This window comes from Motacilla alba, chromosome 2, assembly GCF_015832195.1.
Source record: "Motacilla alba alba isolate MOTALB_02 chromosome 2, Motacilla_alba_V1.0_pri, whole genome shotgun sequence".
Lineage (NCBI taxonomy): Eukaryota > Metazoa > Chordata > Aves > Passeriformes > Motacillidae > Motacilla > Motacilla alba.
The window spans coordinates 136,710,389-136,725,799 of record NC_052017.1 but is presented as its reverse complement, the minus strand read 5'-3'; the positions used below and the strand labels follow the sequence as shown (position 1 = coordinate 136,725,799).

Sequence of the window (15,411 nt, the reverse complement as noted above, 5' to 3'; positions counted from 1 at the left end):
TAGGTTTTTGAGTTTTTTTCTTTTTAAGAAACTTTATTTGTTTAAGAAAATAGGGTTGCTACATTGTAGGCTTTTAAAAAAGACCTCCAATTTTTTTATTCCAGACATGAAAATTTCTGAGGCGTATGTTGACAGGCAGGTCCATTCTGTGGTTAGTAGCATCTGAGTCAAGAATCTTTAGTCCAATTCTGCCATAGTCCTGTTTTGTGCCAGGAAATCCATTCTAAAGCTGTGTGTTCCCACTATAAATATGTGTTTTGTAACCAAAATGCTCAACAAAGTAGCATTTAAGTTTTTTCCAGAGATGTTTCAATTATTCATTTATTAGTATGTGTAAGCTATGTTCAAATACTTTAATACTGAAATAATCAATGTTGATTATCCTGTAAGGTCCTTAAATAATACAGAAATAGGAGAAGGTAAAGAAAGATAAGGTGCAACACTTAGAACAGCACAAAAGAGGAATTTACATACCTTGCATTAAATTTAGGGAAGGATGTTTAGCTGGACTACTTGAAAATTTAAACAGATAAATATTTGTAAGTAGTGAATAAGCAGAGGTATAGAATTTCAATACAAACAGCTACTGCTATGTATTTTGTAGGTTTTTGTCAGCTGTAGTCATTGTATGATTTCACTGCAACTAAAACCCAGTGTGAATGAGATCTTTCTTTAGAAAAGAGAGAAAAAATGAGTTGCTTTTGTCAATGTTTTATAGATATACTAGCTCCAAATTTCTGTGTAACTTTACCTTCTGTCCCTCTTCAGGTGTGTAGAAATGGAACATACAAACTAGAATGCTCTCTCTATATTTTAATAGTCTTCCATGACTTTGTAGAGGGTATTTCCCAAACTCAGGGAACACAAACAGGAATAAAACGGTGGAAAGACTGACTCAGATTAAGACTCCACTTGGTTAATAAACCACACCAAGAAACTATAGGCCAGCATACAAGAAGTAGGAATGAAAAGAAACAGTTCTGCAGTTGTAGCTGAATCCTGGCCATATAGAGTCATTTCCGCTTGGAAACTTCTCACCCTCCATGTGGACCAAATTGGGATTAGTGTAGCGAGGCTTTTATTGTACTCTGATGGAAAATATTTCAGCAGCCAGGTGAAGCTGGTTGAGGAGATCCAGCCACTGAAAGAATTGGGACCTTCAATGTACTTGTAGATGAGCATACCTTTCCGGGGCTTATATGCACAACTAGTTAGATGTTTGCTGAAGGACATCAACTACCATTTAGTTCTCCCCTTAGCTACATTGAAAAAAATGTCATATACTACTGCATCTGATTTAAGAGACAAAATAGGGGATGATGTACGGGGGTGAGAGAGGGATTATCTTGATAACGATCTTGATTTTATTGTATCACTTTAAAGTACCACAACCTGCTCTACAAATGAAATTGTGTTCTTGGTTTAAAAGGGCAATTGTTAGCCTGACTTTGTGCTCACTAAAAACATTTCCCCAATCTTGTTAAATTATTGCACTCATTTCAGATTTTTATGGCTGTGCAGCTTACCAGCTCTCATTTCTTTACGTTTCATTCATTTTCCTTGTATTGATGATTAATGGAGGATGTCGAACGTTAGAGTGAGCAGGCATCAGCAAATGCAAGATCATAATTAGTTTAGCTGACGAGGGCCTCTGATAGCACTTGCATCTGGATGGAAAAATTACCCTATAGGGAACTGGCTGCTCACCAGGTCTTTTTAGTGATACATTGTGAAACACCCGATGAATCAAATGCCCTTTCAATGCCAAGAAAGTGTTCCAGTCTTGAAGCCAAAATTATGTCTGCAGAAAGCTTTCCATTTGAAATGTATCAGAGTACAATTATAACCATTGTATTTTTTTGGCATGAACACCAGTCTTCTTCAGTATGAACTAAAGTTAAATAAATTACCTAAATTTTATGAAACCCTGAAATTTTTACTTATAGTGTTAGTAATTTTTAATTTATAATAAAATTAGTTTTCACCCATACTGTTTTCCCTGTACTCACTCATTCTTATCTTAGTTGGTGAAGGTTTCTTACTGATCGTTTTTCCCTTTGCAAAAAGGGAACAGAGTTAAAATTCAGATTTTCTTTTCAGCAAAAGAATTCCATTTCCTGCTTATTAGTATTTGGGCCCACAAACACAGCCTGACTTTTGTTTAAATGAGAAGTTTAATGAAATCATTATGCCATAGAAAAAATTTAATGAGCAATACTCATAAACATGCCTACTTTTAAATATTCCTGGATCATTATGAAAGCTGATGAATGCACAGCTCAGTCTGGTTAAAATCAATTTGTATTTAGGGAAGCTTTACTGTGCCCTTCTTCACCTGACTAAAATAAAATAAATAAATCTATCTGTCAATGAGACAGTGTTTTCTGGGACTTCATTTGAAGTTCAGAAGAGGTCTCATTCAAGAATATTGTACTTTTATTTGTTCATAGTGGACTGCAGGAATACATGGTAGCTTATACTGATTTCAGAAATAAGTGGAAAATACAATATCATGTATTCAAATATAATCTCTGTTAAAGGAATTAGTATGAGACAGGTACAAACTGTAATTAATTGTCTGGTAGTGTTTCAGAATTCTTGTTACCAATCACATTTTTAAATAAAGCTAGCTAAAAAGAAATAATCCGTTGTGAAACCAGGAGAGTTTACAGAATGTTCTGTCAGCTTCCAAGGGTTTTTTTTCAGAATTTGCTGTTTAGAAACCATCATTAAATGCACAAAACCTGAAGTTCAAAAAGTTAAAGTTGTTATTCTGAAAAGGCTTTGGTGTTTCACACACCTCATCCATCACTCTGGGGTTAATTATAATGAAAATCAGTGGTGCCTATTAAGCACAATTGAACCTGACCTCATTATGGGCAGTGTGGTTTTATACTGTCATTGTTGCCAGTCTAGAGACAAAACTCCTGTGTTGATTTGTCCTAACTCCACAGCTCATGTGACTCACCTCTGACCTGTTTTTTTTCCCTTTTTCTTCCCTATTTCAGAGACGTAGAGGCTCGGGTGTTTTCTGTGCCAATTGCCTGACCACAAAGACCTCTCTCTGGCGGAAGAATGCAAATGGTGGATATGTATGCAACGCGTGTGGCCTCTACCAGAAGCTCCACTCGGTAGGAAGAACTTACCAGTTTGTTCAGTAGGAAAAAGAGCTGCACTGCTAAGCCTGGGCAGCTGTGGTTGTGCCTGGTTGTGTGATTAGTACCTCTCCCTGGCTTGCAGTTAATTTCCTAACAGGGTTTTGCAGAATGGTCACTTTGGGATCAGTTGTGATTCATTATGAAGCAGTCTGGGATGCTGTGAGTAGATGTGTTTGAGATCACCAGTGATGCATTTAATTATTTTGATACAAAATAAGGGGAAAATAATTTCTTTTCTGGGAATTACTTTTCAAGGCATATGATATATTGTGATGAAAGCTCTCTAAATTCTAGAGTCCCAGAAAAACCACGATTCTTGAAATTAGACATCACATCTATATTAAAATATCTCTTGAAACAGTTTTTGTATACTTTGATATCTCTTACCTCCTTTATTCTTGATAGTAAATTTCCTGGAGATATGGGGAGGTGGAATTTTGTGTTCTTTTTTCTACAGTTCTCAAAGTCGGCTGGAAGATAAATATCTCAGCAAGGAAGCTATTCACTTGAAGGCACTCATCACTTGGTGAGGGGAAGATTCACCATCCCTCAGGATCAGTCAGGGAATAAATAATAATCATGGTCTGTCTATATTGCTTTTCATCTTATTGACACTTGACTTGATCCTGAAAGATGTTGAATGCTCTGGTCCAGGTCCAGGAAAGCCATGCTGAAGTGTTTCCTTGGATCAGTGCCAAAATGCCTGGAATCTTTTAGGTTAAGACCCACTGGTTAAATATTATCCTTGCTCTCTTTAATGGGCACACATAGGAGAGTCAGGTGACTAATTAATTAATTTTTACAACATTCCTGTGAAATTAAAAAGTGTTACTATTATTCAGAAATGGAAACCGAGGCAGTCTTTGGGAGTTTGCCAGGGCAGTGTATCAGATCAGGCTTAGAGCGTAACTCAGAAATAAATGTGGTGACTAAGAGTGTGCATTTTTTAAAATGTTTTGCAGAAATTAAATTTGAAATGTAAGCTTCTCAACGGTCTTGTCTACTGCCCTTGCAATAATCCTGTTTACGCAGCATCCTGCCAAACCAGCCTACTTACTAGAACAACATAAAAATTAAAATTTCCAAAAGCAGCATGACCATTACCAGTCTGAAGGGTTGGCTCTGTTTGCCATATGTGTTATTCTGGGGTCACTCACTGTTTTTAAGGCCCAGAATAGCCTAGTTAGGCCAGTAATATCTAAGAAGATGAACTAATCCATGGTCTTGGCCAGCATCTTGGCTGGGTCTTGCTCCAGGTATCATCTTCTAGACACCTCTCAAAGTTGTAGATAGAATATCTAATTTAAGGAAACTGATCAGTGCTGAACATCCACAAAGATTTTAAGAAGGACAGTTTGGCTTTTTTATTTGAGTCTGGTTATTTGTAGAAATTCCATCTGCAGACTCTATTTTCCCTTTTTTAAGTATACTTTTCTCAGCTGTAGTGTTGGATCTTACCATGATTTGCAGCATTACTTTTTGCATAGATAAAAGCTACAAGAATCAGTTTTGAATTCAAGCACAACTTGGATCATCCTTATGAACCAGTAGGAATGAACCAGTGCACTTCCAGCAATATTTATTAGAAATACAGTGTCAAAGTTTGTTTTATGCATTGCAAAAGGAAGAAGCTGGCCCTATCTCTAAGCTCCACTGTTTAAGCGTGGCAATAAGCTGCCATTCAGCAGACATTTGACATTAATATCTTCAATTGAACTTTGACCTAACAAATGAAAAGAATTTAATTAAGCCTTACTCTGCTGTGGTATGATAGAAACTCCTTTATAAGTAGGAGTCTGAAATAATCCAACAAATCTCTCCTTTGGGACACTTTTTGAGACACTCCCATGGAAAGGGATGCTCTTTAGATGGACACCAGAAAGGTGAAAGTTTCTTTTATCTGTCTGCCTGTCTGTTCAGGAAAAATTGCACTAAATGTCATGTATTGGACACATGGTTTTGAATTAAGGGGTCCAGGATGATGCAGTTATTAGGGAAATGTCCAAAACTATAAAAAAACAAGTGAGTAGAATTTACCTCTCTAAGACCCCTGTTCATCTAAATTGTACTACACTGCTGAGTAAAACTTACCTGTAGTAGTTTGCACATTTCTTAGCTGCCTTTTGATTGGATTATTACTGTCTAGGACTACCATCCTTATTATTGCAAGCCTAAGATCCCCTTTTCACTTTCACAGAATCATAGAATCACAGAATTTCTAGGTTGGAAGAGACCTTTAAGATCATCGAGTCCAACCCATGTTCCAAGACCTCAACTAGATCATGACACCAAGTGCCACGTCCAGTCTTTTTTTAAACACATCCAGGGATGGTGACTCCACCACCTCCCTGGGCAGATGATTCCAGTATTTGACCACTCTTTCTGTGAAAAACTTCCTCCTTAATGCTAGCCTGTATCTCCCTTGGCGCAGCTTGAGACTGTGTCCTCTTGTTCTGTCTGTTGTTGTCCGGAGGAAGAGACCGACCCCCAGCTCACCACAGCCACCCTTCCTTTAATAAGAAGAAAAATCTCTGATCTATCAGATACTACTAGGTGATAGTGACTGACAAATGTTAACATACTAGTGATTTTTGCTACAAGTAGCATTTTCTATTTCTATTATACCCTTGAATAATTTTTCAGTGTGTTTTCAAAAAATTTCCATCTATCTAAGGGGTAATTGACATTAAACTTGCCACGTTTTTCACATTTCTCTCCTTTAATGCAAATATGTTTAAAAAGTGTAATTATAATCCGAGTCAATTATTAAAATACTTTTAGTGAAGAAATGCATCTTACTGCAAACATATACAGAATATTCACATTTGCTGTCTCTCCAGTGTCATGAATTTGACCATTATTATTGTTTTGCTGTCCTTCATTTTTAAATAGCTTGACTTTGGTCATGGAACACTACATTTTGTTCCATTGTGATTCCTTGACAACATCCTTGGACTAATTCAGTGAAGAATTGCAGCATATTCTAGGATTAGTCTAGAGGAGGCTCCACTTTCCCATGGAATTTGAGAGATCTAAGCACAATAATTTATTGAAACATTCGTTGAATTTTTTGGGGTTTTTTTTCAGTTGCTCATATTATTGAAGTGGGGAGAGTGCCAGTTGATACAGAGATGGCAGAAATATTTGTGATCATCTTCAATATATTATGTCTAACATATAATTAAGGATCTGACATAGGCCATTTTAAAAGTAAAGTTCTGGTAATGTTTCTACTATATTCTAAATTTAATGCCCCACTGAAAATCAAAAAGTGACATTAAAATTTTCCACTTGCCTTGGCTGTATTTGTAACCAAATACAGGATATTTTTATCTGCACTTTACTATTTCAAATAAGGAAAATTAGTTGATTTACACCACTAAAGAGTACATTTTAATCATCTAAGGTCTGGTTTAATCAGATGAGCACAGTCTGAAGAGTTGGCAAGCTGAAAAATTTAAAGTTGAACCTACAATAACTTTGAATAGCTGGATCAAGTAAATATATGAGGGTTCCTAATCTCAGTAGGAAGATGTTTCTTTCAACTACTTCCATAATCAGGCTTCCTACCTGTAGCATGAAGAATAAGACTAAAAGTATTTCCAAAATATTGGAGGGTTGTCTGGAAGCCATATAAAAATGGTCTGTAGTGTTTGGCATTTAATAAGAGCAACAACATTGTAAGATCTCACAGGGTATCTGAGTTACCATTGTCATAAAAAGGCAAGGAGATTATACAGACCTTATAATAAAAAGTATATGTCTATGCATATTAATTTGCTATTCATTGGTCAAACTATAATCTTTATCTAAATAGAATTTACATAGAAAATATTGTATTTTTTAACATAATTTTGTCTCAACTTTGATCTGTGTGAGGAGGCTGGTTCAGGTGCTGTTTTTCTGCCAAGTTTAAATTTCTCTTATTACAAATTTAAATCAAAGTGTGTATATACTTCTGATTCAGTATTTTATCAGAAAGTAAAATCTTAAAAAATAGCTGCACTGTCTAAAATGTAATTAACCATTAAGAGTACGCCAACTGCAGGAAAATAAATAACTGAAAGGAGAGGAATATGGCAACTCAAAAAAGAGACTAAATCTCTGCAAATAATAGAATGGGTGTTCTTCCAGCTCTGGATGTTTTCATATTAACTGGAAGTTATGAATATATTAAAAATTTAGTTACATTCCAGGTACAGATTACTTTATATATTGACTATAAGCCAAAATTAAATCTGCTTTTAAAAACAATGTTAAAATTTCCAAATAAACATATGAGTAGAATAGTGGGGCAAGGGGCACTTTTCTGGCCTCCAACCAAAATGGGATTATGTGCCTTTGGGAAGAAAAATGTCAGCTGCCAACACACCAAACTGAATGACTTTTAGGTAGTTTTTGTTGCTCTACCATCTGCCCAGTAGAGAAACATACTGATGGTGCAGCACCATTTTTCACTCAGATACTATTGCTTTTTTATTGGGGAGCCTTTAAAGGAAACCTAACTGCTGTCCTTCCTTGTACCATTTTTTTTCCACACAAAGATATTTTCACTTCTTTTATAAAAAGGCCACTTAACATGAGCTGTTGTGGAGTAGTAGCAAATGGAAACAGAAGGCCCCACTTGGTTCTTCCCTCTGCCTCTTTGTGATGCTTATTTCTATACAGATCTCTTTTGCCCCATGCCTTCTCTCCCTCATGACTTAGTAGCACATCAGTAACTCTTAGAAAGCGATGCAGTTGGGGTGAAGGAGGGGGAGCTGATAACAAAGAAGAGGTAGACCTTTTGGTGCATAGTTTCCCTGGGCTTTCTTCTCCATCTTTCTTAGTCCCTTTCTGGCCACCATCTGCCCACTCCGCACACAGTGGACCTGCAGCCCTTTTGCTATGGGACAGCAGTGGTGGTCAGCAAGCCCTTTGTGTGCTTGTGTTTTCTGTCCATGTCAGAGCAGGGTGAGTATGAAGGTAAGTTCTTGTCCCGTTGGGAGCTGTGCGAACCCCTGCCCGAGAGCAGCTCTGGTGGCATGGTGCACAGAACAGCACTAGTGTATAGGGCCTTGCATCTCCTGCCTCACCCCCAGCTCTCAGCACCCACTTTCAACATGTCTCCCCCAGAAATTTTTAGGAGTAAGAGGTAATAAATGGTTTGACAGCTTGGATACTTCATGCCTTTTTAAGTAAATAGGTACAGGATGTCTAAGACAGTTGATAAAATAAGCCATCTTATAGTTTACTTTCAACATGAGGGGCCACGAACCAGCATTTGGATTGAAATTTGGTCATTCCCGTAACACTGTTGTAAGACAGCTCTTCAGAAAAGAAAAGATAAATTTGCATGAGCATGGTCTCACAGATTTGTTTAATGTGTCTTTCTTTTTTCTTTTGTTCATTCTCTGTGTGTTCCATGCAGACTCCCAGGCCTTTAAACATCATTAAACAGAACAATGGTGAACAGATCATTAGGAGACGAACAAGAAAGCGCCTTAACCCGGAGGCACTTCAGGCTGAGCAGCTAAACAAACAGCAGAGGGGTAGCAGTGAGGAGCAAGTCAATGGAAGCCCCTTAGAGAGGAGGTCAGAGGATCATTTACCTGAAGGTCATCAGAGAGAAATTCAGCTTCCCAGCCTCAGTAAATACGAGGCCCCAGGTTCATTGACTAAAAGCCATTCTGCTCAGCAGCCAATATTGGTCAGCCAAACTCTGGATATTCACAAAAGGATGCAACCTTTGCACATTCAGATAAAAAGTCCTCAGGAAAGTACTGGAGACCCAGGAAACAGTTCATCGATATCAGAAGGGAAAGGAAGCTCAGAGAGAGGCAGCCCGATAGAAAAATACATGAGACCTGTGAAACATCCAAACTATTCTCCACCTGGAAGCCCTATTGAAAAATACCAGTACCCACTCTTTGGACTTCCGTTTGTACACAATGACTTTCAGAGTGAAGCTGACTGGCTGAGATTCTGGAGTAAATATAAGCTGTCTGTTCCTGGGAATCCACACTACTTGAGTCATGTGCCTGGCCTACCAAATCCTTGCCAAAACTATGTGCCTTATCCCACCTTTAATCTGCCTCCTCATTTTTCAGCTGTCGGATCAGACAATGACATTCCTCTAGATTTGGCGATAAAGCATTCCAGACCTGGGCCAACTGCAAATGGTGCCTCCAAGGAAAAGAGTAAGGCACCACCAAATGTAAAAAATGAAGGTCCCTTGAATGTAGTAAAAACAGAGAAAGTTGATAGAAGTACCCAAGATGAACTTTCTACCAAGTGTGTGCACTGTGGCATTGTCTTTCTGGATGAAGTGATGTATGCATTGCATATGAGTTGCCATGGTGACAGTGGACCTTTCCAGTGCAGCATATGCCAGCATCTTTGCACGGACAAGTATGACTTCACAACTCACATCCAGAGGGGCCTACACAGGAACAATGCACAAGCTGAAAAGAATGGAAAACCTAAAGAGTAAACCTTAGCACTTAGCACAATTAAACAGAAATAGGTTTCCTTGATGGGAATTCAATAGCTTGTAATGTCTTGTGAAGACCTATAAAGCACTTCATATAGAGAGCATGCCTTATCCAATATTAAATCCCTTGTTATTTTCTTTTTTTTCTTTTTATTCTTTATTTTTTCCTTTTTTTTTCCTTTTTTTTCCTTTTTTTTTTCTTTTTTAAATGAGTGGGTTACCAAGAAAAAAGAACAGTTGAATGGTGGCCAGAAGGGGAGGAAGATAATTCAGTGGGACATGGCCCACCAAAGCTAGCCAGAATGCAGTGAATCATGCCGAATAACCTTGAGAAAATTTTACTGGACAATTAATACCTTTGCTGTTGTGTAAGAGACATAACTGGCAAGTGTGCAAAGATGTGTATATGTATATACTGCTGCAGGGGTGTAGTGAACATATGCACATTGTATATAAGAACTAGACATGTTACATATACAGAGTTAAAAGGTCATTTTCTTTAATTTGGGCAAATTTCTGCCCTACAACATGCCTTAGGATCACATTGTCCTCAGAGCTTTAGCAGCAACGTCATATATGTGTTTCTCAGACTCAGCTGATTTTTAGCTACCATTTTATCACTACATTCTTTCTGGCACACTTTAGTCTAGGAAAACCATTTTCTGCAAGTGAATTCTCTAATACAGAAGACACATTCCAGGTTTAATTTGCATAGAATAAGGTAACCTGCTGTATTTTATTTTAATATATTTTTAATATATTACATTTCTAAACCTTAAAGTCTAAGGTTACTTCTCCACAGGCTTAACATTGCTATACATACCAGTCAATCCCTTCAGTAGACTTATACCAGCTTTTGCTAAGTAGCATTAAATGTCTTCATAGTACTTTTTAATACTTAAAGCTTTTTAAAAACTATCCATGAAGGGAAAGCTCCTCAGCATAACTGCTCAGGGAAATAGGGCTAAATAACTAAATATTAAATAATTGGTTAAAGGTGCTGTTAGACGAGCCTCCATGCTTGCTACAAGGGTGTACAAGAACTGACTTTAATCATTTTCATTATAGTGTCCCAACCAGTAGTTTATTATTTTGCCACAGGGATGTAGAAGATATTACAAGCTACTGGATGCACTGTCAGATTAACTTATTTCATTAAAGAAGTTGGGAGAACAAATAGAAAAAAACCTTATTTTTCTAGTAAATATTAATGTATTACATTTCAAATAATGGTGCCTGACATATTGAATAATTATTTTCTACAGTGTACGTATGCAACAAAGATATTCCATCATGCATTAGAGTCAGTTCTGGCTCTGCCTCGCTGTTTACATTTGCAAATGTAGCAAACAAGGTAATGAAGCAACTATTTCTATTGCAGTAGGTATCTTTTTTTCTGTGTGTGTGCATTAAAGTTGTAAACGATAACATGAAATGAATGAAATTTGTTGATATTAATGGTATGAAAAACAAGAAGGAAATGAAAATATTTTTATGCCTACTTAGGAAAAAAGGGTAGCACTATTCATTCCAAGTACTTTTGTATTCTTAAGCTCTTAACTCACATTGTTATGCTTAAAATGATAAACATATATCCTCTTTTTATTGCTTTGTCTGTGTTTCAGAAGAAACATTTCAGAAATTATTTTGATAAGTGCTGTTTGACGATGCAGCACTGATATTTTATTGCATTCTGTAGTAGCATTGCACTCCATTTTTACAATATTACGCAGTTGCTTTTTTGTTTTGTTTGGGTTTGTTTCTTTTTCGCAGTGCAGGGTCTTAGTTCCTTATGGTTGGATGGCAGGTGTAGCTCAACTGGTTCATGAATGTTGCAGCGAATGAAGTTTAAAATGTCTTTCTGATATTATGTTGTCTTTTATTTCTCCATTCATGCATTTTATTTTTTAAAATGTTCTATAAAAATATCTCTGGACTAAGTCCTCTCTTGAGATTATATGTAAAGGGTCCTATTCTGATCTCACTTACATGCCGCCTTTCTCAGATTTTCATGTAATTGAACTTAAGCATCATAAAAAAAAAAAAAAGTTCTTGTATTTAACTTACCTGAATCTCACCACTCTCCCTTCTAGTATTTGGTGCACTTACTAAGATACTTAACCAGATAAACAGGGAGGTGGAAAATAAAAGGAGAGGTGATAGGAAATGTCTTATAGGGGTTGGCAAAAGGAAAACCAGGAGGGAACTGGCCTAAACATTCAGCACTTTGCTAGTCTTTTGAGAAATAATGTGCCTAAAGCAGCTGGCAACAAACATCACCAAGCATGAGAGGCACTTACACAGTTGATCACCAAAGGTCTCACTGACCTTGGCAGTATTTAGATGTTATATTTTCACAGAGGTGAGACATTATTGCACAGTTTCTCTGATTTGTTAGGCACAGACAGGCTATTGTTCAGCATTAGGCTGCATTCCTTCCTGCTCCACCCATTGCTTCTTTACTGGTGAGCAGCATATGGAACATCCCACTCAATCTGCTGTGATTGAGTTCTGTAACCCTTCAGTAGTGTTCTAGGTTAGCAAAGGATGTTGGGCCACATTCTTCTTCTTCTATTTTTTTAGATGAATCTCCAGCTTGATACCAGTGACAAATTCTGGTTATGTTTTTACTATTGTTCTCCAATAATAAGTTCTGACTTGGTTTTTGTGGATTTATTTTTGTTGGGTATTTTCTGTTTCTTTTTTTTTTTCCTGTGGGGACTGAAATAGATTGCCCTCGTTTCATTACGTCAGGGTCCAGTGTGTGTCCCTTTTCAGCTTTTCCAAGGAAGATGTTATACTCAGTAAGCAGTGATTTTTATCAGCTTCAAAGGCAGCTGCCTGCCAATTTTCAGTAGTTACTGGTTTGACTTACTTCACTTCAGACGTACCAGTTCCTCTGGCTTCTTCATTGATAGAAGCTGCATCTTCATGGCAAAATATTTTAGAGGGACATGTGCATTGTAAGACTTGAGCACTACCCTGAACTTTGTAACACTTCTTGCTAAACTCAGAAGCAGAGGCAAATTAACAGGAAATACACATATCAGGGTTTGGGGATGAGGAGAAATGAAATCTTATGAGTGCAAAGAACAAGACAGAGCTTTGAATGTTACTATTGCACACCTAGATGATGCAAATAAAATTTGAAAAGAAGTTCATTGTTCTTGCCATGACATATTGAGATGTTCTAAGATTTCTGCTTTTTAAGAAATGGGATTTTGCTGTAGCCTGTTCTTTTTTACTGGGATAGGGGGAGCACAGTTTTGCTTCTTAACAAAAGAGAGGTGACTCCATCCATCTTCCAGACCCCCTCACAATGGGTATAATAAAAAGAAAAAAAATCCTGACACAGGAAAAGAATAATCTTATTTAATAACTTTCATATGGAAACCAATGTTAGCACACACAAGTAATTACTGCACCCACTGTGTTTCAATCAACTTACAGCACTAAAAATTGAACTTTCAAACAATCAGTCTTTGTTCTCAATTTGTCAGTGGCTTCAAGGTGGTGAACTTCTCTTACTAAAGGAACGGTAGTGTAAGATCTTAAAACATATCTCAAATTGGACAACCAAATAAGTAGATGTTTCAAAACTAGAGGATTTGTGGTGCCTGTCACTAATCAGATTGTGGAACGGGCACAGTGTTTCCAGTAACTCTCTGTATAGATGGAGCCATCCTGTGACATCATCTGCAAACCAGATTGTCCCTAAGCTGTCACTTCATGGCTGCTGCCCCCTCAATGCTGCAGGAGATGATGTTCCACAGCACAGTTTGTGTTCAGGTGCCAAATTTAGACTGCTTTCCAAAGGAAGTGTTGCACCTAATTGCCACCGTGCTGATGAAACTCCTCCCTTAATTTTGAATGGACTATGCAGAAAGGGGGAATGACACGGGATGCACATATCTTGGTTTGGCCTGAAAAAGGCACTGTTGTCTATTGTGACAGTTTTAAAGAGAGAGAAAATTGAGACATCTCCAAAGGTTGAGACACACTGTGAGCAATAGATTATTTTTGCAGTTAGAGGGGCAGCAGGACAAGTGACTGATGCTAATTGTATACAGTGCTGAAACACAGTGATTGCGCAATGGGAAAAACTGATTTGGCAACTGTGGATTAGTACTCAGTTCAGGGACAGACTTTCAAGTCCACCCTTGGACTGGACACTGTTGTTTTGTAGTCATAACTACTTGCTTTATGTGCTAAGGATGTTGTCTACCATCTGCTTTTTACCCAGTATGTCTAAATATATTCTCATTTTTGCTCCTGTATTGATTTTTCTTGGCTGACTTAACATGCTAATTCCTAATACTGGTCAGGAAAAGCCAAGGAGATTAGAAGGTCACTTCTGTGCAGCCAGAAGGGTAGATATATTTCCTTCTGCTTCTGTGGAGACAGTTATGCTTGGCAAGGAGCAGTGAGCAATTTGTCAGCATATCCCAAACGTGATAGATAAGTGAGAAATCCCTTCTAAACTTTTCTCTAAAGTTAAGATGGGCCAAGTCATATGATTTACTTAAGTTTCTCACCTCAGAATAGGATTCCTCACTACCCTCTTCCTCACCGTTTTTATTTCATTCAGCCAACTTGGGAAAGCTGGCAGTTGGGGAGATGCTACTTGTATAGTAATCACACACACCCCAATTTGCTTCAAGAGGATAAAAGACAGTAATTAAATGGTTGACAGCCACATAAATACCTGTTTCATTTGATTCTTTGTTACACTTAGTAAAATTCCTTTACTAGGAAAGCAAAATTACACTTAATAAAGTAAAAACATTGTGACAGCTACCACAGTTTTCCATTCCTATCATTTTGGCCTCTGAGCTCTGTGTAGGAGAACAGGAGAAAAGGAAACATCTCAAAATGCCATTGTAAATTTAGCTTATAGAAAATTCACCAGCAGGAAAAGGAAAAAAAAAAAAAAGAAAAAAATTGCTTCATAAAGAATGACTTCATGTTGCTAAAAACCATCATTAAACTTGTAGCCCTGATTTGACTCTAGAATGCTGGCTCTTAATGTTTTGTCCTTACAACACATGGATGTGTTTTTTGTTCTGTTTTGTTTCGGGTTTTTTTGTTTTGTTTTGTTTTTTGGTTTTCATAGTGCATGTTCATTTCTACTCACAAACATGTTCTTGGTGTATTTCTTATGCAAACAATCTTCAGGCAGCAAAGATGTCTGTTACATCTAAACTTGAATAATAAAGTTTTACCACCAGTTATAAATCAGATTTGTGTCGTTGTTTCTGGAGAGAATGTAATGTCATGGTGTCACTACACCATAGTGGGCTTGGGGAGGAGAACAGTCTGGACTGGAGCTGCTCTTGGAGACTGACAGCATCTCTGAGTAATGGCTGATGGTTATGGCTGAAAGGCAATGGCAGCATTACTCAGACAGGAAAGGCATGAAAAGGGAAGAGCTCCTTCAAAAACACATTAGCTCTGTCACAGTCCTTCTGTACTTAGGGCTCTAGATGTGATCCAAATCTCATTCAAATTAATGACAGGATTTGAGTAAAAGTCTCTTATAATGGAGTTTAAACATTTTTCAGTACTCCATCATCCTGGCATGACATTACTGGTTTTATTCTCCTGCCCCAAGGAAGAGAAAATACTGCAACAATTTGGAGAAATTATGAAAGAAAGGCTGATACCAAAATGTGATCAGGTACCCAGGGTCACCAGGTCTGTCTATTCCTCATATGAAGCTCATGATGGTCATGAAATAATTCCTGATAGGACCGTGGTTTCACATCATGCCCACAGCTCTTC

General features: G+C 37.5%; 1 protein-coding gene across 8 annotated transcripts in view; it reads left to right on the top strand.

Annotated features, from left to right (window-relative positions):
- Positions 1-14,868, top strand: part of TRPS1 (transcriptional repressor GATA binding 1) — a 214,351-nt gene extending 199,483 nt beyond the window's left edge. For all 8 annotated transcript variants that reach the window (XM_038128267.1, XM_038128271.1, XM_038128270.1 and 5 more), the window contains 2 exons: positions 3,009-3,131; positions 8,569-14,868. In XM_038128267.1, coding sequence (XP_037984195.1) covers positions 3,009-3,131; positions 8,569-9,630 — 1,185 coding nt within the window. In that variant the 3' untranslated portion in view covers positions 9,631-14,868. The remainder of the gene's footprint in view (positions 1-3,008; positions 3,132-8,568) is intronic.
- Positions 14,869-15,411: the final 543 nt, after the last annotated feature.